The sequence below is a fragment of the Scomber japonicus genome, chromosome 1 (genome assembly GCF_027409825.1).
Source record: "Scomber japonicus isolate fScoJap1 chromosome 1, fScoJap1.pri, whole genome shotgun sequence".
Classification (NCBI taxonomy): domain Eukaryota; kingdom Metazoa; phylum Chordata; class Actinopteri; order Scombriformes; family Scombridae; genus Scomber; species Scomber japonicus.
This window is the reverse complement of record NC_070578.1, coordinates 21,182,554-21,206,213: the sequence shown is the minus strand read 5'-3', so window position 1 is coordinate 21,206,213 and position 23,660 is coordinate 21,182,554. Positions and strand designations below refer to the sequence as shown.

At 38.7% G+C, this 23,660-nt stretch overlaps 2 protein-coding genes across 2 annotated transcripts in view; one reads left to right on the top strand and one right to left on the bottom strand.

The window, feature by feature from the left end:
* adam10a (ADAM metallopeptidase domain 10a) overlaps window positions 1-13,563 on the top strand; it is a 31,171-nt gene extending 17,608 nt beyond the window's left edge. Inside the window, exons 5-16 of the mRNA XM_053320490.1 lie at window positions 2,410-2,510; window positions 3,036-3,194; window positions 3,649-3,741; window positions 3,984-4,167; window positions 8,458-8,621; window positions 8,764-8,947; window positions 9,046-9,196; window positions 9,328-9,511; window positions 9,637-9,748; window positions 9,923-10,143; window positions 10,263-10,389; window positions 10,947-13,563. Coding sequence (XP_053176465.1) covers window positions 2,410-2,510; window positions 3,036-3,194; window positions 3,649-3,741; window positions 3,984-4,167; window positions 8,458-8,621; window positions 8,764-8,947; window positions 9,046-9,196; window positions 9,328-9,511; window positions 9,637-9,748; window positions 9,923-10,143; window positions 10,263-10,389; window positions 10,947-11,050 — 1,784 coding nt within the window. The 3' untranslated portion in view covers window positions 11,051-13,563. The remainder of the gene's footprint in view (window positions 1-2,409; window positions 2,511-3,035; window positions 3,195-3,648; window positions 3,742-3,983; window positions 4,168-8,457; window positions 8,622-8,763; window positions 8,948-9,045; window positions 9,197-9,327; window positions 9,512-9,636; window positions 9,749-9,922; window positions 10,144-10,262; window positions 10,390-10,946) is intronic.
* A 573-nt stretch (window positions 13,564-14,136) lies between these two features.
* lipca (lipase, hepatic a) lies at window positions 14,137-23,154 on the bottom strand. Its single transcript, XM_053320517.1, has 9 exons — window positions 22,969-23,154; window positions 20,601-20,779; window positions 20,026-20,205; window positions 19,730-19,847; window positions 19,399-19,632; window positions 17,573-17,815; window positions 16,445-16,559; window positions 15,781-15,999; window positions 14,137-14,872 (listed from the first exon to the last, which is right to left on the bottom strand). Exons 1-9 carry the CDS (start codon window positions 23,048-23,050, stop codon window positions 14,761-14,763), a joined length of 1,482 nt encoding a protein of 493 aa, XP_053176492.1. The 5' UTR covers window positions 23,051-23,154; the 3' UTR covers window positions 14,137-14,760.
* Window positions 23,155-23,660: the final 506 nt, after the last annotated feature.

Sequence of the window (23,660 nt, the reverse complement as noted above, 5' to 3'; positions counted from 1 at the left end):
CTAGACTTTGTGAAACCTTGTGGTTTTTGGCAGGCGGGGACTTCCGGTCCTCTGAAATGAGGCCAACACGGAAGTAATTTAGAACTGCATTCTATCAAAAGGCCACCAGGGGGCGACCGTTTTGGTGTCAAAAGGACTTCCGTCTCAGTACAAGTCAATGGAGAATTCACCAACTTCTCACTTGATTTCTAACCTCAGTAAACGTTTTAAAAATGTATTTATGGTCTCAATTGCTAGTTTAAAGTCTTCTTCAATACAGTATGATGTTCATTTGTGAAATTTTGGCCTCCCTGATTTTATATTTGATGATAAAGCAGGGTATGCATTAGGGCGTGGCTACGCCGTGATTGACAGGTTGATTGCCCTACGTCCTCGAGATCCAGCCCTCGCAACCTATTGCAACCTCCCCACTCCGCCTGTGGCCCCGCCCATGGCCCCACCTCATGCCCATATAAGTAGAATCTGTGTTTTTATTTTTCCCAGCATGCACCTGAAATTTTCAAGATGGCGCTGCCTAGATTTGAAACTATTGGCTTCCGAGCAGCAGTCCACAAACCAATGGGTGACGTCACGGATGTTACGTCCATTTCTTTTATACGGTCTATGGTTTTTTGGCCATTAGTGACATCTCTGACCAACTTGGAAATTCTGTTTATTAGTCTACTTCTGGCTTTTGCTGTTAGTATTTGTGGAAAATGTTTATAAAACAGATTCCTCATTTCTGACTTCTGATTGCAAGGGTCTTTTAACTAGCTGACAAAGAGGGCACACATTGTCAGAGGTGGAATGCATTGTTTCAGTGTGTGTCCAGTCATTTTAGTGACCAGCACAGTACTGAATGATGGTTTTCCAACATTCAGACTGATGTCTTGCACCAATATTAATGGAATCATGAGTTTTGCAAAAGCAGGCCGCTCGGGGGCAGTTTGTTTGAAACAAACATAATCACAGAACACACTGATTTGCAAGCCTAAATATATACATGCCATCATAAAATCATATTGTAATTGTTATTTAAAAACAATTGTGTGTGTTAGGGCTTTTAAATTAGATAAAACACCGGCATACTGTCTGCATTGTACAGTAAGTAAGTAACGTTTGGCCACAGGTCCTCATCAGGTTTATAAGAACATAATACAATGTGACAGTTAGGTTTTCCCTTTGCTTTCGCTATGTAGGACAACTGTGGCCATTAGGTTTATTACTTTATAGCAGCCAGTTGCACAAACTGCTTGGCTAAAATAACAGGGTGGATAATGCTCTTTTTAAACTTCCGATATGTGATATTGTCATATCACAGAAAACATGATATAATCTGCATTGTCGGTCTGTTTGTTAATGTCTTCTTAGCTAAAATGGCCTTCTCAGTGATGCTTTTAATCATATATAATTTGATGTGTGATGTAGATCCACATATTGTTACTGAATTGATGGGTATTGTTTATATTTACAGAAGTAATGCAATCACCTTCTACACAGCATACAGCCTAGAAATAGATAGGAAGTGGTTTGTGAGAACTCCCTGAGTATGTCATCACCATGATGTGGCTTGTTTCTTGATCTGGACTGGTTAACCATTCACATTGCACACTGAGTTTGCTGGAGGGCTTGCTTGTCCCATTTGCCCTTTAGAATTCTATGCAGCAGATTGTGAGGATTAATGCATTGTGTGTCCACTTGGAGAGAATTTATAAAACTTATAAATTGGGTTGATCAACAGAACCACTTTTTTTTCAATTAGTAAGACCTTTTATTCTGCTCAGATCAAAAGTTGAAAGGTTTTAAAGGAAAGAAGAGAAAGAGAAACACACTAATTTGTTATTTAGATTTTTTTTTTTGAGAGAAAAAGCCCCATTGCTTAACATAGCTACTCTTACACCCTGACTCACCTACCAACAGAAATCAGCCCCAAATAGAATCCAGGTTAAAAACGTTTCTCTTTTCATGCGCCGATGATTGAGCTCTTTTAAAGCACAAAGTCTTCATCTTTCATTTGCACTGTATGTCCTTTTAATGATTTTAATGCAAATAATTATATTATGCTGCACTCTCATATTTTATGCTCTATTTTAGTCTAGTTTTTATTTTTCTTTCTCTCTATTTTTCTGTACTTTGTTTTATTTTTTATTATAATTGGGTTTTCTTGTTTTTAATTGTCCAATTTTCACTATTATTGGGTGTTTTTTTTTGTTTTAATTGTTTGTTTTTATGCTTCTAATTCTTACTGTCAGATGTTTTTATGTAAAGCACATTGAGTTGCCCCCGGGTATGAAATGCACTATATAAATAAAGCTGCCTTGCACTGTCTTGCCTTGCCTTACCACAGCCCACCACTGATACTTCTAAAGAGATCCTTAATGCAATGTAAACTCTCTCCAATCATTCTCTTATTCTTTCCCTATCTGCCAGATTATCCTCATAAGTATGGCTCAGAGGGCGGCTGTGCTGACCACTCAGTGTTTGAGAGGATGAGGAAGTACCAGGCATCTGCAACAGAAGAGCCAATCAAAGTACGTGCCAACATGACAACAAAGCCCTTCCCCCTCCCTCTGCCCATAATTAAAAACACAGATGGACAAGGCTCACAAGATTAAATAGATCATGTCTCCTGTCCAACCCACCTTACACTACCAGTAAGAACATGTGTGCATATAGATAGATTATATACAGCATAGGTACACATGTTTTAATCAAACACCCAATTGTTGGTAATGTTAGAGCCATACTTAACCTTTTTAAAAACTGCAGTGTTATTTATTTATTGTTTTAATGTATAAAAACACTTAACATTTCTATCCACTGCTTTCAGAACAGTTCATTTCCCTATATTTCCCTGCATTGTTATAGTTCTAAAAATAAGAAGAAACCATCAGAGGATGTCTGCCCTTTTTTTTAGAAGAGATAGAGCACTTGATCACAATAGATTTGGCCGGGGACGGGGTTAGCTTTCTACCTTATCCTCTTTATTTTATGACTACTTTGTCTTCCTCAATCTAACCTCTTCCTGCTTCGTCCTGACGGTTGTTTATGTACAGGGTGTAAACAGTGTGTTGGAAGACGAGAACTCCCACGGTCCTGTCATTTTGAGGAAGAAGAGGGCAGCGGGGAAAGAGAAGAATACGTGCCAGCTCTTCATTCAGACTGACCACCTCTTCTTTAAATACTACGGCACAAGAGAGGCTGTCATTGCCCAGGTACATAGCCATATAGTGTGTACTGAATGTAAACGTGACTGAAGGCTCTTTTGCTGGCACCTAAACTTAAAAACTCACTCACATATGTGCTTTGCTTTTTAATCATTCATTCAGTGACTCATATCTACTCAGGTTTTGATTTGGACAATTACTTAAAATGTGATTAGTAAATGCAAAAGTAATCTTTTTTCTTCTTCCAGAAATAAAAATGTGAAGAAAGCTTGCTGTTCTCATTGTAGTAGAAACTGATATATGTTTGAGATATGTTTTATTTCCACTTCTGTATTTGCATTTGCATTTTAGCTTTTTATTGATAGAGATAGAAAAAGTGGGGGAGAGGGGGATGAGATGCACAAAGGTTACAGTTTCAGTTATTGTGTATGCAGAGCATCTGAACCACTCAGCCATCAACACAGAGCCTGACAGCTAATCTAAAGTATCACTTTCTCTACAGATCTCCAGCCATGTAAAGGCCATCGACTCCATTTACCAGGCTACCGACTTCATGGGCATCCGAAACATCAGCTTCATGGTTAAAAGGATCAAGGTAAGTTGGCTCTCTACTAAGAATTTGATTAAACCTCAACTAGAAGTCTGCTGCCATCTTGAGTCTGCAAATGCAGACTTTTCTGCAGAATCACTTTCTAAAATAAATGGCCTGAAAGGGAAGAATGAAGAAGTCATTTAGGGAGTAAATGTTCGTAAGCACCTTTAGGCTTTTACTCTCGGTGTAGCGGTCTCTCCCTTTTCTCACTCATCTCCTGTAATTGTTCAACTCTTCTTTTTCAGATAAATACTACCATTGACGAGAAAGACAGGACCAATCCTTTTCGATTTGCCAACATTGGAGTGGAAAAGTTTTTGGAGCTTAACTCTGAACAGAACCATGATGACTACTGCCTGGCCTACGTCTTCACTGACAGGGACTTTGATGATGGTGTTCTGGGCTTGGCTTGGGTCGGGGCTCCCACAGGTTAGTGCACAACAGAAACTCACGCACCCAACCCTGGAGCTGGTCGTACCTCCCCGACTTTGTTATTAGATCAGTTTGGTTTGAGATCACATATCCCATTATCAGTAGTAGGATTGTAGTGGTTAGCAGAAAAAGCAGAGGCTGGACTGCTGCATGACTCACTCTGCCCCTGTTATTGTGATATGGATCTTCATTGAAATAATGAACTAATCTCAGTTAGGACTCTATATCTGTTAACCCCAGCAGACCCAAATAAACACAATCTCAGTCATTGCTTTACCACCTCACTGACTGCTCCACTAGTTGAACACAATTAGTTGTTAGGTCCTGTCAACATATTCTGTCTGGATTTCCTCTCTCTTAGTCTGTATGTTTTAAGTAAGAGTTTAGTATTTTTTTGTTTAGAAATTTTTATACAAACAGGAGAAAAGAAAATGAGAACATGTCATAAAATTAAAAGAAAATACATTAGCAAATAGTACATAAGGTAATCAGCAAGATCAAATAAACAGAAAACAAAAGTGAAATCTTTGGAAATAATCAACAACTTAAACTAAATCCGAAATCATATAAATAAACCCTTCCACCCCCCCACCCACCTACCTCAGGGACTTGGACGTGATACACAAGACAGCTTCAGTGACTTTCAGTCTAACACATTCTTAAGTTTCATAGAAAGAGAATTCCACAGTTCAAAAGTAGTCTCCTGTGCTCCATGTACACGGGTTGTAGATAGTTCTAAGTATACAATGTCCAAATACAAAAGAAGCCATGCCCCAAGTGAAACAGAATGCGGTGGCTTCCACCTTGTGGTGACCAGTTTTTTGGCCGCCGTGAACCCAGCCAGCAGGGCACGGCTATTAGATAGCGACAACCCCAGGGTAGACAGATTATTGAGAATGAATATGATAGATGACAGTGGTACAGTAATCCCAAATAGCTTAGAAAAATTGGAGTCAACCATCCCCTAGAACACTGACACTGGGGGACAGTCCCAAATCATGTGTAAGATGGTGCCGGCAGCATTCAAAGAGCATAGCTTACAGTGGGGATCAGAAATGAGCTTCATAGAGCAAAGCTTCCTTGGTGTCATATAAGTTCTGTGAACAAAATTAAAGTGGATCTGCTGGTTTCTAGAGGCCAGCAAAATGTGAGAGCAAACTTTCCTCCAATCATAATCTATATTAAGATTTGGGATATCAGCCCTCCATAAAATTTCCAAAACCAGGGGTCTATGAGCATGCTTGGAAATAAACCAATATAGTTTGGAGACTAGGCCTCTCATGTTTCTGGTGCTACGTAGAATCTTGTCTAATGGATGTGGTGTGAGAGGAGATGAAACTCTGCAAGCCCCCAAAACAGATCTCAATCGCAGATAAAAAAAAACATGGAATATCTGTCTGGATCCCCTTGCAACGTCAAAAAGATTAGATCAGGTCTTCCCGGTGAGCACCATAGCAGTTGGATTCAAATATAGCACCTTGATCATGTTGATAAAAGGAGAGCCAAAGCCCATAGCTTCCAGTACCGACCACAAGAAAGGCCATTCCGGCCTGTCGAAAGCCTTCATTGCATCTAGCGATAGAACCGCCGCAAGGGAGTCAAGATTACGCATTGTCAGAAGGTAGCCTAGTTCTTATGAAACCTGTCTGGTCGCACTGTACCAGCTTTGTCATATAGCCCTGAAGGCGACGGGCCAACACTTTAGCATAAATCTTTAGGTCTGCATTCAGCAATGAAAGGGGTCGATAGCTAGCACATTCCACTGGGTCCTTGCCCTTTTTCAAAAGCAAGGAGATCAGTGCAATGTTCACATCTCATAGAAATGAGCCCTCCTGTATTGAATACTGAATCATATCATAAAGTAAGGGACCCAACAAGGGCCAAAAAGCGAGATAAAACTCCAGCGGAATTCCATCCAGACCCTGCGATTTGCCCTTACACATATCCTTTAAAGCCTGCTCGATCTCCTCCAAGGTTAATTGTTATTTTGTATATATCTTTTTTCGTATGCACCAAAAACATTCAATAAATTAATATTTAACATTATTTAAGGTATTACCTAAATATACTTACATTTGACTTCCAGAAGAGTTTGCATAGCAAGATTAACATGATGGTCCGCTTGGTCGTGGCATAATCAAGAAATAATTTAATTGCTACATTGATTAGATCTCACTGATGTTTGAAAAATATGTTTCACTGCCTGATCTGAAAAAATTTAAATGTGGCATGGAGGAAATTGATTTTGGTGAAATATCAGCAAGCTTGACAAATATATTTTATAGGCATTATGTTCTCTTCCATGCAGTTAAACCTCTTCTGATCTTTTCAGAAAATGGGTTGCAGAGGTGTATGACTACATAAACATGTAATAGTTTTTATGTGGTAGTGTATGCCAGTGGAAACGCCTGTATATGTCCTCTGCTGTCCAGAATCATGGGGTGTGCTTCCCACAGGAATCTTAAATAAATGAATTCTTCCCTCACAGGCACAACATATATGAATTATGGTTATGGGGGGCACACCTTCCTATTTCTTTGATTAAGTTCAGACACCACCATCTCCACATGAAGAATGCAGCAACAAACGCAGACAATCAATAGAGGCAAATTAGGAATGCTGTAAGCTGAAAAGAATCAATTCAGGATAAGAGATGGTTTGCAGTGAGCTGCAGGGTGAATGCTTTCATAAAGGGAGTCCAGAACGAAAGGCTGTTACAGATGTTGGTCTGGCACATCTAATGAGCAACTTATATGATGTGACCAGTTGTTGTCAAGATACAAGTGGCTTCAGTGAAAGACCCACACATACAAATAGTATACAAACAATGTGCAGTCATGTACTTATACACTTAGGCATAATGGATATGTTGTTTATTGCTTTAAGTACTTTGGTCTGATGTTTCTGTGCAGCGAGAAACTACCTCTGATGTTGCCTCCTAATGACTGGCTTTATGGATTATGGTAAAAGCAGCAGCACTGCAGGCATGCTTAATGTTGAAAGTGATTGCAAGTGCTTTCCGATGTTTAGCTTTTTGTTTTTACCTTGACATTGAGCTTGAAGTTGACCTCATTTTAGTATTTTCATTTTAGATAATTCAAAGTACAGATGATAAACATATACATAAAGGTATGCATGCTTCAGCCCTTTGAGCAGAGATATGTACACTATTAACCATGTTGCTTTTCTTTTTAAGAATATATATGGATAAAACGTAATTTAATTCACTATGTAAAATTAATATTTTATCTAGTACCATTATATTGGTTATGACCAGATACCTGCAAAACTGATAATATTGTCATCAGAATAAGCTGTTGTTTGTGGCAACTAGCTAATGTTAGTGTGCCACTAAAAATAAGATGATAAGTATAGTTGACATTATACCTGCTAAACATGAACATGTTAACATTATCATTGTGAGCATGATGGCAAGCTGATTTATCTCAAAACACCATCTCTGTGGACTCTTGGGTCTATAGAGGTTTGAGCTAGTTTGCTTAAACTTTTAAAAAAACACGCCATCATTACAAACTAAATTCTCAATAGCATCAAAGACACATAATGCAGAATCTGAAAATAGTTACTGTAAATCTTTGCGAAAGCTTTCGGCTCTTGTGTATTCAGACCAATATGTTTTTCATTTTATGGTAAAATTGACCTTAGCTCACACATTAATCAATTTGCAATGCAAAGTTGCTCTGTCTGTAACTGTAGTTTATGGTTCAATGATTTTTCTGTTCGAGTGCAGAAGTATTTTATTATATTTTTTCTGTGAACTGTGGAGCAGTGAACCTTGTTGCAGCTGAGCTGTCACCACCAGCACCAGCTGGCTACGATCCCTCATCTGTGTGGGTGTGTGTGTGCGCACATGTGCGTGTTTGTGCATAGGCATGTGTGCACACTCATAAATTTGTTTAACCTGCTAGGGTAACTGGTTGCAGTGACTGAGTTCAAGTGATCACTTCTACTCATTTGGGTTGTATGAGGTACTTATTCATTGTCAGTGTATAACCTGCAGTAAATGCCTGCTTCTCCAAACTGGGGGCATGTTAACCTAATACTCTGACTATGGATAAGTACCTCATACAAACCCACTTCAAAAAATGCTAACTATCCTTTAAAAACCTTGCCCCATGGGAACCAAAATGCTTTTGGTTGAGACTGGTTTCTTTCAGCAAAAGTGTTCAAATTACCAGTAAAAATACAAATCAAATTCTCTGTGAAATCTTCTTAAGTATTTAAATAGTAGGATAATCTAATACTTTTTTTACACTCTGGCCACAGGAAGCTCTGGGGGCATCTGTGAAAGGAGCAAGATGTACTCCGATGGAAAGAAGAAGTCTCTGAACACTGGTATCATCACTGTGCAGAACTACGCCTCCCATGTCCCTCCCAAGGTGTCACACATCACCTTTGCTCATGAGGTTGGCCACAACTTTGGTTCCCCTGTAAGTATTATGATGTGAAACCTTGACCTTTGCCTGCACACATTTGACGCCATGTGAAGTTATTTTCTTACCAAGCTGTGCAACATATCATATGCAGCTCTCTCTGAAGTCTCTCTGCCCTTTCTTCTTTTCCTGTCTACAGCATGACTCTGGGATCGAATGCACTCCTGGAGAGTCAAAGCTTCAGGAAAATAAGGAGAAGGGCAACTATATCATGTACTCTCGAGCCACATCAGGAGACAAGCACAACAATAACAAGTTTTCAATCTGCAGCACCCGCAATATAAGCGCTGTTCTATTGAAGAAGAGGAATGACTGTTTTGTCGGTAAATACTCTCTTCTGAAAATATATGTTCCCTGCTTGTATATGTGCAGTATGCAAGGCAGTGATTCAGTCTTAATTCTGTTGTGTTTGTGTGTACAGAGTCTGGCCAGCCTATCTGTGGTAATGGACTAGTAGAAGGTGAAGAACAATGTGACTGTGGCTATAGCGATCAGTGTCGAGACCAATGCTGCTTTAGCGCCAATGAAGCGGAGGGCAACAGGTGCAAACTCAAACCTGGCAAAATCTGCAGGTTAGTTGTAATTTGTGTCTTTGTACAGTACTGTAATTTGTTTTGTTTTTTTAAATTGTATAAAACATTGCTGTTGATAGCATAGCATTTGTTTAACTTTTCATTGGATTTTTATGATTCCTTTTCTACAGTCCAAGCCAAGGCCCATGTTGCACATCAGAGTGTACTTACAAGGGCCAAACTGACAAGTGCAGGGCTGAGTCTGAGTGTGCCCAAGAGGGCATGTGCAATGGAAATTCTCCTATGTGTCCTACCTCCACACCAAAGGAAAATTTCACATCTTGCAATACAGAAACACAAGTCTGCCTCAATGGGGTATGTTAGTATCAGTTGTCCTACTGCTGTTTGTGTCTGATGTGCACAGATTGTAAGCTGGTGTTTGTACTATAAGTAAAAAAAAAAGTAAAAATAATTTTCTTCTGTCCCCTTGTATGGCCCAGGTCTGTTCTGGTTCCATTTGTGAGAAGTATAAGCTAGAAGTATGTACCTGTGCCAGCCAAGAGGGCAAAGATGAAGCAGCAGAACTATGCCACGTGTGCTGCATGGAGAAAAGTGAGTGACAGGCTCTCAGACTGTTCCTGAATTAGAATACACGATACTTATAGTAATATTAAACTAGAGTGAACATCATTGACTGTATGTAATGTGTAGGAGTGCATATCTTCAGGATAAAAACCAAAGTATTGTCAGTATCTCATAGGCCATTCCCTCTCCTTCTACCCTCAGTGAAGCCGAGCACCTGCAGCAGCACAGGCTCAGCGCAATGGGAGACATTCTTCAACAAAAAGGTCACAACGCTGCAGCCCGGCTCACCTTGCAATGACTATAAGGGCTACTGTGATGTGTTCATGAGGTGTCGTCTGGTGGATGCAGATGGGCCTTTGGCAAGGCTAAAGAAGGCTATCTTCAATGCAGAACTCTATGAGAACATTGCAGAGTGGATAGTGGTGAGTGTCCCAGTAATACTAAAGCTTCAACACAATGTCACATACGTGTGGAAACTATTCCTGCTGTGTTTCTCTCTTGTTTTTTGATAACTTTTAATATATATTCCTCTGTTATCCAGGATCACTGGTGGGCAGTGCTGTTGATGGGCATCGCTCTTATTATGCTAATGGCTGGCTTCATCAAGATCTGCAGTGTCCACACTCCTAGCAGCAATCCCAAACTGCCCCCACCAAAGCCACTGCCAGGTATGCTACATAATATGTGTTTATATTTGCATGTATGTAGACATGTGGCCACAGTATAAATGGTAGATAATTGGGTGCATGTGGTGCAATACTTGGACTAACATGAATTCTGTTTTAAGTACAAGTTGCAGATTTTATGATAACTTCTACAGTTTGCAGCATCATTTGCAGCCAGATGAACCAATTTATTTGTATACTGCTTTTGAAATTAGGAGGCAGTGTGGGATTTATTAGTGATTACTTTGTTTTCTTCTGTAGGCACCTTTCTGATAGTGTAATAAATTAAGGAATACAATAAGTTCATTGGCCTTCATGCATGAATATTTTATTTTTTTCTTATTTGTTCTTGTGCAAAGCAATAAGAGCAAAATTAGAAAAACCTACGAGGGTTTCAACAGATTCTATTAACTGCCTGAACTTGTCATAAATCGCTTAGTTTCCACCTGATGAATGCCACTGGTTCAAGAGGAGGTGCACGTTTGTGAATGTGTTATTAGCATAATCCATGCCCTGAAATTTGCCATATAAGCCCTTACTGATATGTCGATGTCTTGTAGGTACACTGAAGAGAAGACGACAGCAGCAGGCACAGTCGCAGGGCCAGCGCCCCAACCAACGTCAGCAAAGAGAGAACTATCAGATGGGACAGATGAGACGCTGAGACGTTGACCTGCTTTTTGCCTTGGTTCTTTCTAGTGCCTACAATGGGAGCACTTAACTCCAAAGAGTTACCTTTACCACATATTGCAAAATTCAAAGAACTTGCAACTGAAATGATTTCACTGGACAACACCTGATGTGTTTTGGGCCTAACAAACTCACTCAACTCCTCTGCTCTGAGAGCCAGATTAGCAGTGGTTACACAGCTTTTATAGGATATTAATAACTTTTTCAAGGAGGGACAGGAGGAAAAATTCACTGATCTCTGTTATGTGGTCTTAATCTTTATTTTTCTTTGAATATTTTTTTTACCAGAGTGAAAGAGATAGAAGCAGGTTTGTCATAGATTTATCTTCCTCTGTCCTCCAATCTATACTTTTTCTTTCCTGTTCTTCTGTTCTGCTGCCATCATCAGCACGATAGCAGGACTGCAAGTCACAAGTTTTTGCTGCCAATTAAAAACATCATATTGGGATTTTTTTCTTTTTGCCAACATAATTATATTGTTTTTAAATCAAAGCACCATCAAAAACACATTCCTTCAGTGTGATTGTTCATGTTTTTGTCGCAGCAGTTTTTGTTTTCTGTGTTCCAATGAAATTGATTTTCTATATGATGAAGATTATTTACTGTTTTAATTCACTTTCTCAGGATTAATAAAAAAAGATGGCTGCTTGTGCATTTCAGGGTAAAGTCCCTCCTGGCTGGTGCCTGTATAGAAGGGTTCACATTAGCTGTCATCATGGGATGAAAAGAATGTAGATAAGTGAGCTGAACAAGATTGGTGTGTCATCTGTTAACTGTGGAGGAGAGATTAATTGTCTGGATGTGTATAGTTCTTGTTGCAACTGTATTTACATAAAGGCGTAGTCCAGGGCTGAAATAAATGGAGAGAGAATAGCTTTTTATCAACCTGATTGTATCACACTTTTACTCTGTCACAGCTGTTTCCTCTGACTTGTTGCTTTGGCACTGACTTGTGACACCATTTGTGAGATGACCACTTTGCGCTTCAAGTGTGTGTCTTTTCATTCAGATTTTCATTCCAGCGTGATTGTCCCGGCCACATCCTCACTCATTCTGTGCTGTCCATCTTGAAATTCAGACACTTGCAGTTGTTTCAGAAAATCTGTTTAAAACCACTCAAAAGCGGTTGGAGGACTCCTCTCAACAATGAACGTGGTTTGTTTAAATGTGATTGTTGATTTTAGCTTTCTTTGATTTTACTTGCATTTCAGATTATTTGTATATGTGGAGGATTCTTATTTTATTGCTGCTTGTTGCTGTTAATTAAAATTTACCAGAGCCAACTGTCACTATGTGTCAACCACTCATCATCACTGTTCTTTCTTCTCCTACTGACTGGGGTTTTCTCAAGGAACAATTCCTACTTTACCCATGTAACACCCGCTTGATTTTGTGTTATCGAACTGAAAATGTGCCTACTTGGAGCAGTGTGACTGAAGTTGACGGACTGTCAGTAAAACCACAGCTGAACCCACACATGAGGTAGAGGCTTATCTAAGCACTATTATCAGTGTGGACTGCTGACCTTCAAAGATGCAAAATCATTTAGGGCTTTTAGGGCATTAAGTTTAAGATGTTTGAGAGATTATAATTAATATTTACTTTTTATAATATATTACTGCCCAGCCCTAATTTGGCATAACTTGAGTTGTCTCCAGATAAAAGTAATTTAGGTCAACTTCACTGATAAAAGTGAAGAACTCCTAGTTGACTTACTGGCAAAATATAGAAATACATATGAATAGTTTCTTGAAATGATTTCAGGAGGGAACAATTCCTCGGCGCAGACAGACTTTGTTTCTTAACTTTGCAAACAAGCTGAATGAAGTCTTTTGAAGGTGTGAGGATGTCTCGTTATTGATCCAATAGATTCTATGCAGAGTATCGCAGAACTCAATGGTGAACAAGTAAGCCTCTTCACAGAGAAATGCCTTTATTGTTTTCTTCTTAAATGGGTACATGGTGTGTAATTCCTACCCAAGTGTCTGTATAAGAATATGTAATCCTCTGTTGCAGATTTTGTTTGTCTTTCTGGTGCTACGTCTTGGGTCGCAGCTTAATTTTTTTTTTTCTTGAATTTTTGCAACTTTTAAAGCTTTATGTGTGTGTGTGTGAGAGAGAGGGAGAGAGAGCTGCTTTCGCTCAATAATCCTTATTTTTTGTTGATATGGTATGATGTAGACAATACGGGGTTAATTCTCTGGGAAATGTATTGTTTCTTTCACATGTTGCTATATAATGTTGAGAAAATGTGCACTGAATAGTAAGTGGTATAAACAGAGACTCCAAAATGATGATTCAGTACTGCTGTCTGATTTTAATGTCTCCTTCATTTATACTGTTTTCAATGGTCTTCTGTTTTTTGTGTGCTGTTCTGTTCTGTTTCCCATTTTGCTTACTTTAGACATTTTACTGCAAAGGCATTGTGCAAAACTATAATTTCTTTTCAACTACTTGAAATGCATTAATAAACCAGAATTGATCATGTGTTTGTTTTCACTGGAAATCTGTTCTGGTAATGACTGTTCAGCAGTTTTTTGAGGTCTTCTTTAAGCCAAGTTTACAATTGAAATGTTTGTGTCCTAGTTATTTATTCAATAGAGGTTGGGTCTTAAGGATAGTGACGTCAGATTTGGACTCACCTGGTTTAGTGAGACAGGATTGATGTGAGCTAGTGTTAAACTTTCCAGCATCACCCTCAGCTCTCCGTGATTAAACCTGCGTTGGCGTTTACAACTTTCCATTTGAACCGTCTGCTCTCTGAGGTCACCACCTGCTAAATACTTGGAACTGCCTTGATTTAGGGGCTTCAGCCTGCTTCCTGTGTTTACTGTTTGACCCTTGACACCGTCTGCTGTCTGAGCAGTTGAACCTTTCAGCTGCAGAAACTGTTTTTGTTGTACATTAAGACTAACTGTTTCCTATCGATGCCTGTTGTTGTTCTCTGTGGTATGTTGTATTTCCACTATTCTGCAGATTAATCAGTTTTTCAGTCTCTAAACAGATCATGTGTCCACCTCCATACAGGCATAGAAAAAACAGACCACAAAACAGAATAGAAAAAGAAAGGGTGTATATTTATTGCTTTGGTTTGAGTTTGATTAACAAGTGTATTTATGTCATGTTATGGGCAAAACCAAAGTAGGTTTTAAAAATGATAAGATTGATCACACATTTTTAGGACACACATTTTAAAAAAGGCACATTTACATCCTTTGGAATTAACATTATCAAAAGGTAATTTAACTCCATGTTTGTGTTCATAGTTAATATTTGAATTGGAAAACTTTCAACTGTTTATAGCCCTGAAAGGCTTTTGTTTCAAATGCAGCACATTTGGGCTCATTCCTAAAACTGCACAGTGTTGTCGTAGTAAGAAAAACAACATTTCTAGTTCTTGGTTTATTAATCTCACATAATCAAACGTCAACATGTTTCTTTATATTGCAAACACAGTTTACAATTTTTAACCTTTTGTCTCCAGAATAAATTTTTCCATTAAACTCTTAAGGCTTTTTGTTCAGTGCCATGTCTTTCATGACAATTAATCATTTCTAATTTCCTCCTTAAAACTGCACAACCTCACATTGAGGCGTTTACAGAATCTCATCCAGCTGTGAACTTCCAGGCCTCCATCAGAGATCTCCAGTCTGTTGAACAGATTAGGAACTCACACAGTCTGTATTAGTGCTTTTTTCGGCGCTGTGTTGGTGTGTCCTCTTTGCAGCGCACAAACACTTTATCCTGTGATACCTCCACATGCTGTCCATCATTTGTCATGGCACAGAAAGATGTCCTGGAAAACAAAAACAAGGTTGTTGACATGGTTTGTTTAAACAGATGGTGAAATGTAGCAGCAAGGCCAGTCTATGATAAATGATTGGAATTGTGTGTGAAAGCTAGAGCGAGGAAAAGATCCACTAGGTGGCAGTAAAGTCTGGTAGATTTTCCTGCTGTGAAAAGACAGAGACAGTCTGTTTTCTGAATTATTGTGTTTATGTGGAATCACAACTTAATTTACAACTTTAAAAAGTCAGTGTGTTGATAGACGGACATAGTTTATTACAATAGAATGTGATATGTTACAGACATCTTATATATATTTAAAGATAATGGTCTAGTTACAATATTACTTCAATACTAATGCTTATATTCCTTCTCTCAGTGCTCATGCACTCTCCTGTTGGAGGGCAAATACATTTACTCAAGTGCTGTACTTACAATAAGTACAATTTTCTGCTCCACTACATGTCAAAGCGAAATACTGTACTTTTGTACAGTACAAAATTTATTAGACAGGTGGATAACTTTTCATATAAAATATTATGATTTAATGAATAATGTTGCATTATTATGGATTAAACAGGATAAAACTATTATTAAAATACTTCTTATATGTTTTTTAGATTTTTTTATTGCTTTTAGTTTTAAGGAGGAAAAACACGATTTAAGGAGATATAAGAGCATCTTATTCTAGACAAAACACACTAAACAAGAACCCCCACATGATAATAAAACTAAAAAAATAAATGTTGATGCAATAATGATAATGATCCACTAATTAGATATTGCCTGTAATACTCTGAAGGGGGCCATTATGCATCATTATAAGTACTTTAAGTTGTTGATAATACTTCTGTAATTTGCATTTAGTTTTGAATACTTCTACCACTGCTATCACTGCCTTGTAACAGAGAACTGTACCTCTCCTGCGTGTCGCCTGCTTTGACGGTGATCTTGCCCACAGTCAGCTGTGGTTTGCTCTCCTGGCCTCCCCAAGGAATGATGGTCTGGACCCGGTTCCACATGTTCTTCCACAGAGCCAATCCCTCCCAGTGCAATTTGAGCATCATCATCTCCCCTAAGTCTTTGTCGAGGGTGATCAGGAACGTGTAGGTTTTATTACCTGAAATCTGCTCGGAGCTGGTGGAGAATTTAAAAGTACAAGCACAGAAAAAACAAGACAGTAAGATTATTACAGCAAAGAGCATTCAGCAACAGGCCATCACAATTCTTTATTACAAAAGAAATACCCTCTGTTGAGATGGTCTACAACTAAAGCAGGACAACACATGAGATTCTTTTGCTTATACTGGTTTGCCTGAGGCTCTTTGATACACAGAACAAGAAGGATTGTCAGGGAATAGGATTCCTTTATGATACATGAGTAAATTATTTATTCCACAATCCCCATTTATAGCCCTCTTTCATGCAGCAGCTCGAGCTGTTGCCATGTGTGTCAGCTGCTCTCCCTAACTTGCTTTCTTCCTTTATGGAGTTTGAGAGTGCAGCTGCATATTGCATGTGTCAGAGACAGAGTAGAGCATAGATGTGATGTAATGTAAACCTTATGGGAGGTGGTACTCACAAGGTGATGGGGAGTTCTCCGCTCTCCTCCTTTGTACCGGTGAGAGAGAGAATAAAGGAGGGCTCAATCCCCTCCACCTGGTTGACAAACTGGATTCTGAACTGGTAGTGATAGACTGCAGAGAAGAGGGAAACGAACAAGAAAGTAGGAAGTGATGAAGGCAGAGAAACCATACAACGCAGAGTTTGTTTTTTGTATCTTTTTTTCCAATCTGATGTAAAACTTGTGATAGAAACAACTTATTATTAGAGACTTTGAGTCCCATTCAGTAAACTGTCACATTTTGTCCTATTTTAATGCAAATAGAGTCACTTTGGATTCATAAACCTAATGTATATCGAGTAAAACGTATAACAAAATATAGTATATATGTTGTTTCTAGCCTTTCCATCTCACTGTTCCCAGGTCAAGTCTATTGGATTGCAGTCTGGAACTGCATCTTTTTTTTAACCACTGGAAGTGAAATTAATCCTACACAGTTCCTTTAAAACATTGTTCTCTATTATTGTTATTGTTTGCAAATGCTAGCGAAATACCAAAATCAATAATGTGTTAGTCAGTACTCCCCTGCCTGTCTGTTTCCTGTCTGTGGATCTGGTTACTACTAAGACAAAGCTGTTACAAATTAATAGTTTTATTTTTAAGAACAGGTTAAATGATAATAACAGTTGGGCATGGTATTTTCTTAGCAAACATTATACAAACAAGAGAAAATAGTGCATTTGCTGGGGGGCTATTTTTAGCAGCTGATTAATATATATATATTTCAATGGAGTAAAACTAAAGTTCAGTGCTCATGTTCATGGTAATGAGACACAATGTCACCCAGTGTGTTTTAATAATTTTTGGAGCTCAGAGAAATAGATATCAGGTTTTGAAGTCTATTCTCAGTGGAGTTCCTCAGTTGGAGGCTTCAAGTTTCCACAGCATACGTTGAATATTGGACCAGAAATGGCTTCCAAACTATTTGTGAGGTCACAAATCATAATGGGATTTTCAATAAACTCAGAGAAACTTTCTACTCTACAGCAGATTCATGTGAAAACATCCTTCTAGTGTCAAACATGCGTCATTCTGCACAGTGAAGCTCAAATATTCAACTGAAGAAAGATCATTGGAAGCACATACGTTTGTAGGGCATCCGAGAGCGGGTTTTAAGGTAGAGCCTCTTGCTGGTGTTGGTGCGAACCTTCTTGATATTATAGCCCAGTGTGTTGCAGCGGTTCTTTCGACAGTCCAGGCAGACACCTTTGTCAAAAGAATTGTTGTCACGGCACCTGTAGGCCATGTTCTGCTTGTCGTTATTCAGTAGCGAGTCCATGAAGAGATGGACTGATCGCTCATGAGCACATTTCACTGTCTGCTCAAAACCTGAAGAAGAAAATAAGAAAGTATGTTGGGGATTGTATGTTGGAGACTTTGATTTTTTAATGTATCAAAAACAACCTTGATCTGAGTTTCAACAGATAACATATTACAAAGCTCTCTTGTGGATGAAGAGGCTGTGGAGTAGCTTAATCACAGCTGTCTGTTTGATCATTATTTGTGGATTGAGTTTATTATCCTCAAAGCCTGACACCTATCAGACTGTCCTTCTGTCACGTCTCCTAACAGCATCTCATTACGTCTGGTACTGGTCTGCTCTGTAGGCCTTTTCTCTGAGTGGATTCTTGTAGCCTGGAGGCAGCTCAGCTCAGACTGATGGACCAAGTGGAGGAAGGCACATGTTGCTAATTAACTCCTGAGGATGACAGATGCTTTAATGTGGCTCTCACTGTCATATTATGCGGATGTGTTTTGGATTGAGGAGCACTATAAATCCTAGAGCCACTTGTGTTTTACTGAAGGGAATTAATTTCATCTGCCTGAACACATAACATGAAACTATCAACAAGCGAAAAGATGGCTTCTCAAGCAGTGTTTTGAGAAGCCATATTAAGCCTATTAAGAAAAAAAAATGTTATGATAGTGAAGAAAGAGAAGAAGCAACCCAGCTCTCTGGAGTTTTTCTTTAGATGCAGGGTTGTAAATGGCACACAGGGCACATGGCAAGTTTGAGTTCAGGCAGGAAATGAGTAGACTTCCAAAAGGAAATCACTGAGAATCATCCTTACAGGCCTTCACACCCTAAATTAAGTTTGGTGCCCTGGTGGAGTGACTGTGATTGTGTTTTGTCTGGATTTGTTTTTGGACTACTTCTTGCACACAAGATGTAGAAATATAGAAATGAAAATGTTTAGATTTTGTTTTTTCACAATCACTGAACCAAACTTCCTTTCTCAAGACAGTAAGATACAAACCAGAATTATATCAATAGCTGGCAATGTCCAACATTTTATCACATCCTATATTGTGTAAGTTTCCAGGAAATTATAAAGGACATTCATGGTTCCCAGAGGATGAATCCGTTTTTTGGTACCCCCAGGCAGAAGTTTCCAATTTTATACAAGATATAGTCTCGATTTTGCCTTGACATGTACTGCACACATTCATCTCCCCAGAGGATGAACTAATTTTTTTCAAATTTAGAAAGAGCTCTATTTATACCTCAACTGTCAACTTTGTACAAATGATATATCGCAATACAACAGGGTTTTTTCTTGAGACACCTTAAGACGTCAATAACATACCGATATCTCAGTTTGTGTGTGGAAAATATCTAAATCCAATAACCAGATTACCTTGAAATTTGGAGAGCCCATTCATGCTCCTCAGAGGACCTTTTTGATTTTACCGACTCTTGGACTTTTTCTCTATCATGAATACCAAAGTTGTACTTTCCCTGTGTGTGAAACTTTAAACATTGTTTTAGCCTTACTACTACAATAAAAAGATGTTCTTTCTGCATAACACTTTGTAATTTTGTTATGTAAATGTTGTAGTTGAGTATACTTATTATAAATTGTACTACCTATGTACAGTTTTTAACATTATTTAGTTTTTCGTATACCTACCGAGGAGGCCATACTCAGCTATGTGCTCATAAATGTGTTGCAGGTCACATCCTGGTTGAAAGTTTCCTCCGTTGGGGTAAAAGTCATAATGCCCCACCGCCTGCTTGATGCCCACACTGAGGCCCATACGTTCATGGGTGAATGTGTGGATGGCATCCACAAATTCAGCGTCATCAGGAGACAGTCTATCAATGGGAGCCATGCCTTCAAACAAGGGCCCTGCCGGATCGAGACCTGGACAGATACAGACAGATATGTTTGTCAGCTAAAATATGTAGCTAATTTGTAAAATATATTCATTCATAAAACTTCATACTGTTAAATAACTTACCGGTAATTCTTCCAATCTTCTCAGAACCTTCAAGATAGGTTCCAGCAAATCCAGAGATGTGGGCACCAAGGCTGTAGCCAATCAAATGAGCCTTTCTAAGTGGGTACTGGTAGTGTTCCTGTGGGGGTTTATGACATGTATGCAACTTAAATGTGGTATATGTATGATATTTGGTAATGCAGAAAAATGTGTGTTTGTGTGTGTGTGTGTGTGTGTGTGTGTGTGTGTGTGTGTGTGTGTGTTTGTGTATGTGTGTTGTACTTAAAGGGCATTCATGAGAAAAAAGATCTCATTACCTGGATTGTGTGCAGCAGGTGAGCTATGTCTTTTCCAACAGTGCGGGTGCTCTGTACTGCTATAGGGTAGTGCTGGTGAGCTAGGGACAGCCAGTTGGTAGTCACTACATTGGCGTCTACTAACGTTGTCTTCATGATTGTGGCTAACCTCTGCACCCAGCTCTCCATCATACCATCCATCTTAGGAAACATAAAAACAACTCTTAGAAACATGTCTCTCATCTAAGTGTTGAAATGATGTTTTTAGCACCTTAAACTCTGAATTTGAATGTTCTGAATCTTCATTGGTTAATTTCAAATGACAAAATAAATGTTAACTCAACTTGATATATCAATTAATGAGAAACAAAGTTTAAAATATTGATCTTTGTTGGCATTTCTAAATACCCCTGAATGTTTACTTCATATTTTGTGTGGTCTTTTCAGCACATTTCAGGGTTTTGAACATGTCTCTTATTCAATATTTACATCCAAAACAATACTTGACCAAAGTCCTTTGCTTTGGTCAAGCTCCATGTTTTGTATCCAGTGGTTCAATTCAGTGAAGTGGAAGAGAAGTGGGGAGTTGACCTTACCGACCACCCGTGAGTGATGATGATGAGGGGATTACTGCTGTTGAAACCACAGGAGGTGAGAGTGTGCAGCTGCAGAGGGTCCAGTGTGCAGGTGTCCTCACCTTCCATCAACAGATTGAACACTGAGCTGCTGACATACGGCTCTTTCACATTCAGGGCGCCCCTCTGCTCTCTGGCCACTAAAATTAAACAGCACAAATAGTTTGTTCATCTTGATGCTTTCTCTGCATATCGGAGCATGCCAATGAACTGTCTTTATTTTGAGGTGAATATGTACAACCAACATACAAAGATTTGCTTTATTGGTCTACGCAAAAGCAAAGAAAATATTTTGATCGCATATTGATATAATTATCTGAGAGTAAATGTGAAATTACTTCCTGAGGTCTATTTGGACTGTGGCCCATTTATAAGCACTCTGCTGTGTTTCCAGGTCATGCGGACCTCGTTGGCAAATGCACACAGATAACACTTCACAAGAAGTTCCATCAAGTGAAACCCTGCCAAATGTTTCCCGTAAATTCTTATATAAACTCCTCCTCCCTTAAAATGTTTAAAACCACAGCACAAAAACCTCACAAATCAAGCTCATAAACATTACAGATCCTTCTCCAAAGAAATGTATAATTACATTTCCTTCATGGTTTGTCATTGATTCATGTTAGCCATATTTATTATTATAACAGTTTCATGTTAATAATGCCAGAACCCCAGGCCCAAACACTCATTGATATAGTTTCCATCTGATGAGTTCTGGTTTCTGATATCAAGCCCATGATGCAAATAGTTCAAGAGTGAAAGTAATGAAAGCAATTATCCATCTATCATCCGTGGTGTGTCGTTTCACTGTTTATCTGTATGAAAATGAGGAGCAATTAAAAACAGTCTTACTCATTCGTAACAGTGAAAAAACACACTCATTTAGAAAAAAAAAAGTACTGACTGAGTACTGAGTGTACTTAAGAGTCCTACACTGTAATTAACAGCAATGAAGAATAGAACAAAATGCAGCAGTGTTTGCATGCTGTGTGCAGTGACCGAAGGGCTGCAAGGGTTGTTTTCTGAGTATTTAAAACACCCACAGACAGATACAATTGACTGAATGTAACACTTGATTAAGGGCAAACTTACTTTGGGTTATGCGAATTTGCACAGTAATGAATTCATAGCTATCATGACCAACACAATACAAATAAATAAATAAATAAATAAAGTAAAACAGCCGCAGTGTCAATCACAAATATTTAAGCAGAAAAAAATACAGCTGTAACAACCTTGTCAGAGAACAATTACATCTGATCAAAGATAAGTTTCAGGAATATTTCCTTCCTGTACACAGATTCAGTGTAGGCAGTGTAGTGATGCAATGATTTATTTGTCCCTTCCTTTTATTTATTTTGAAACTCAGAACTGAACAGTGCTGTTTTGCTTGACTCATGAAGGTGTTATCTCAGCAGTGTATGCATTATAACACAAAACAGTGCTGCTTTATAATCTAGCAAAAGCAACCAGATGTAAAGATCAGGAAATATAATTTTGGCTCAAACACAGCTCTGTATTGTTCCTTAGTTTCAAAACCAAACATCTGATGAATTGTTTGATGCACTATGCAAAGTATATTTAATCAAGTGCCTTGAATTGAATTATAAAACATTATATTACACAGGAGAACATAAGTAGGCCTATTAACAGTACCAGCCCTTAGCAGCATGGTACTGCCAGGTTGAAGTGCCCACTGGAAGATTTATCTTCACAAACACATGCTGTGCAGCTGAGCTTTATTAAAGAGGTTTCTCTTAAACTCTAGATGAGGGAAGATCCCATAGTTTCCAAAAGAGTCTGAATTTGGGAAGTGTCAAATTATGCACAATACACTCTGGATATTTCCATGTTAGCCATAAAACACATGACATCATATTATGAATTCTATACTCAGCACCTCAGGATATATTTTATATATGCCATACTGTCAAGACCATAAATAAGTACATTAATGTCTATAAAATGAAAGAAAATCCAGGGAAAGACTGAGAGGTGAAGGGCCAAATTTCTAAACTGCAGTTTGGTGCCCCCAGTTTGAAGACCTGCCAGGAGCTTTATCTTAGTTACATAATTTGTTTTTGCTGATACAGGAACTGGTAGTATGTAATGTTAACTGGTGATTGCACATTTCAATTCAAATCAGTCCAAAAAGTGCTTTTCAATGTAACTCTAAGAGTGCATGTAGATCTACTCAAAGGCAGATGCTCTTTGATTTTAACATTTTTCATTCAAACATTTGATAATAAATGGTTGATAATAAATGGTTAACTCTTAAGACAACAATGATCTTTTATCAGACGTTTTGGGAATGCAGCATTTCACTCACCTGCTCTGCTTCCTTTGATTTTCTTCCCCTCGAAGAGGTGAAACGTTAACAGCAAACAACACAGGATTTTCAATGCAGACATGGTGTCAAACAGAGAGGGAAAGATTTGATAATTCCTTCAAACCAACACCTCTCCCACAGGTGATGAGAACAGGCTTAAAATCTTACTGAGGTACAGTTAAGGTGTCTCTTTCAAAGAAGCTTCATCATTGTCATGGGGCCTGTTATCACAGTGGAAAACACACTGTACTGTACTGTACTGTACAGAGAAAGAGGGGACACTGGGAGTAATGGTTTATGGATAAGGGGGATTTGGTCCTATCCTGATTGGCTGGGGGTCGGGCCATGTAGATCGAACACATTGTGAAAGAGCAAAGGTATGAGCGGGGGGGCATGTGGTACAGTGTGCTGATAATGACTCAGAGGATAAAATGACCTCAGATCCTTCATTCAGACCCCTCCAACTCCCACCTGTGAACATTTCTGGCAGAACTTTCATGTTGAAATGCTCTTCATCTGTAGTTTTTACACAACCACTACATTCCCAAAACATAAATGAGTAACGCTTACAAAGACCTGGATGTGGAAATTCCACGTATTGATGCAATACATGTTTGAACAGTTGAAAAGCAGTACTTCATGTACTCAGTGCAAACAGTTAGACTGCTTACACTGTATTCTGAGTTTATCTT

Excerpts from the sequence above, each read along its gene's own strand:
- lipca (XM_053320517.1), bottom strand. The coding sequence starts at position 23,050 with ATGTCTGCATTGAAAATCCTGTGTTGTTTGCTGTTAACGTTTCACCTC. Across the intron at positions 19,848-20,025 it reads ACCTGCTGCACACAATCCAG|GAACACTACCAGTACCCACT; the intron begins GTAATGAGATCT and ends AAACCCCCACAG. Across the intron at positions 17,816-19,398 it reads AGCTGAGTATGGCCTCCTCG|GTTTTGAGCAGACAGTGAAA; the intron begins GTAGGTATACGA and ends TTTCTTCTTCAG.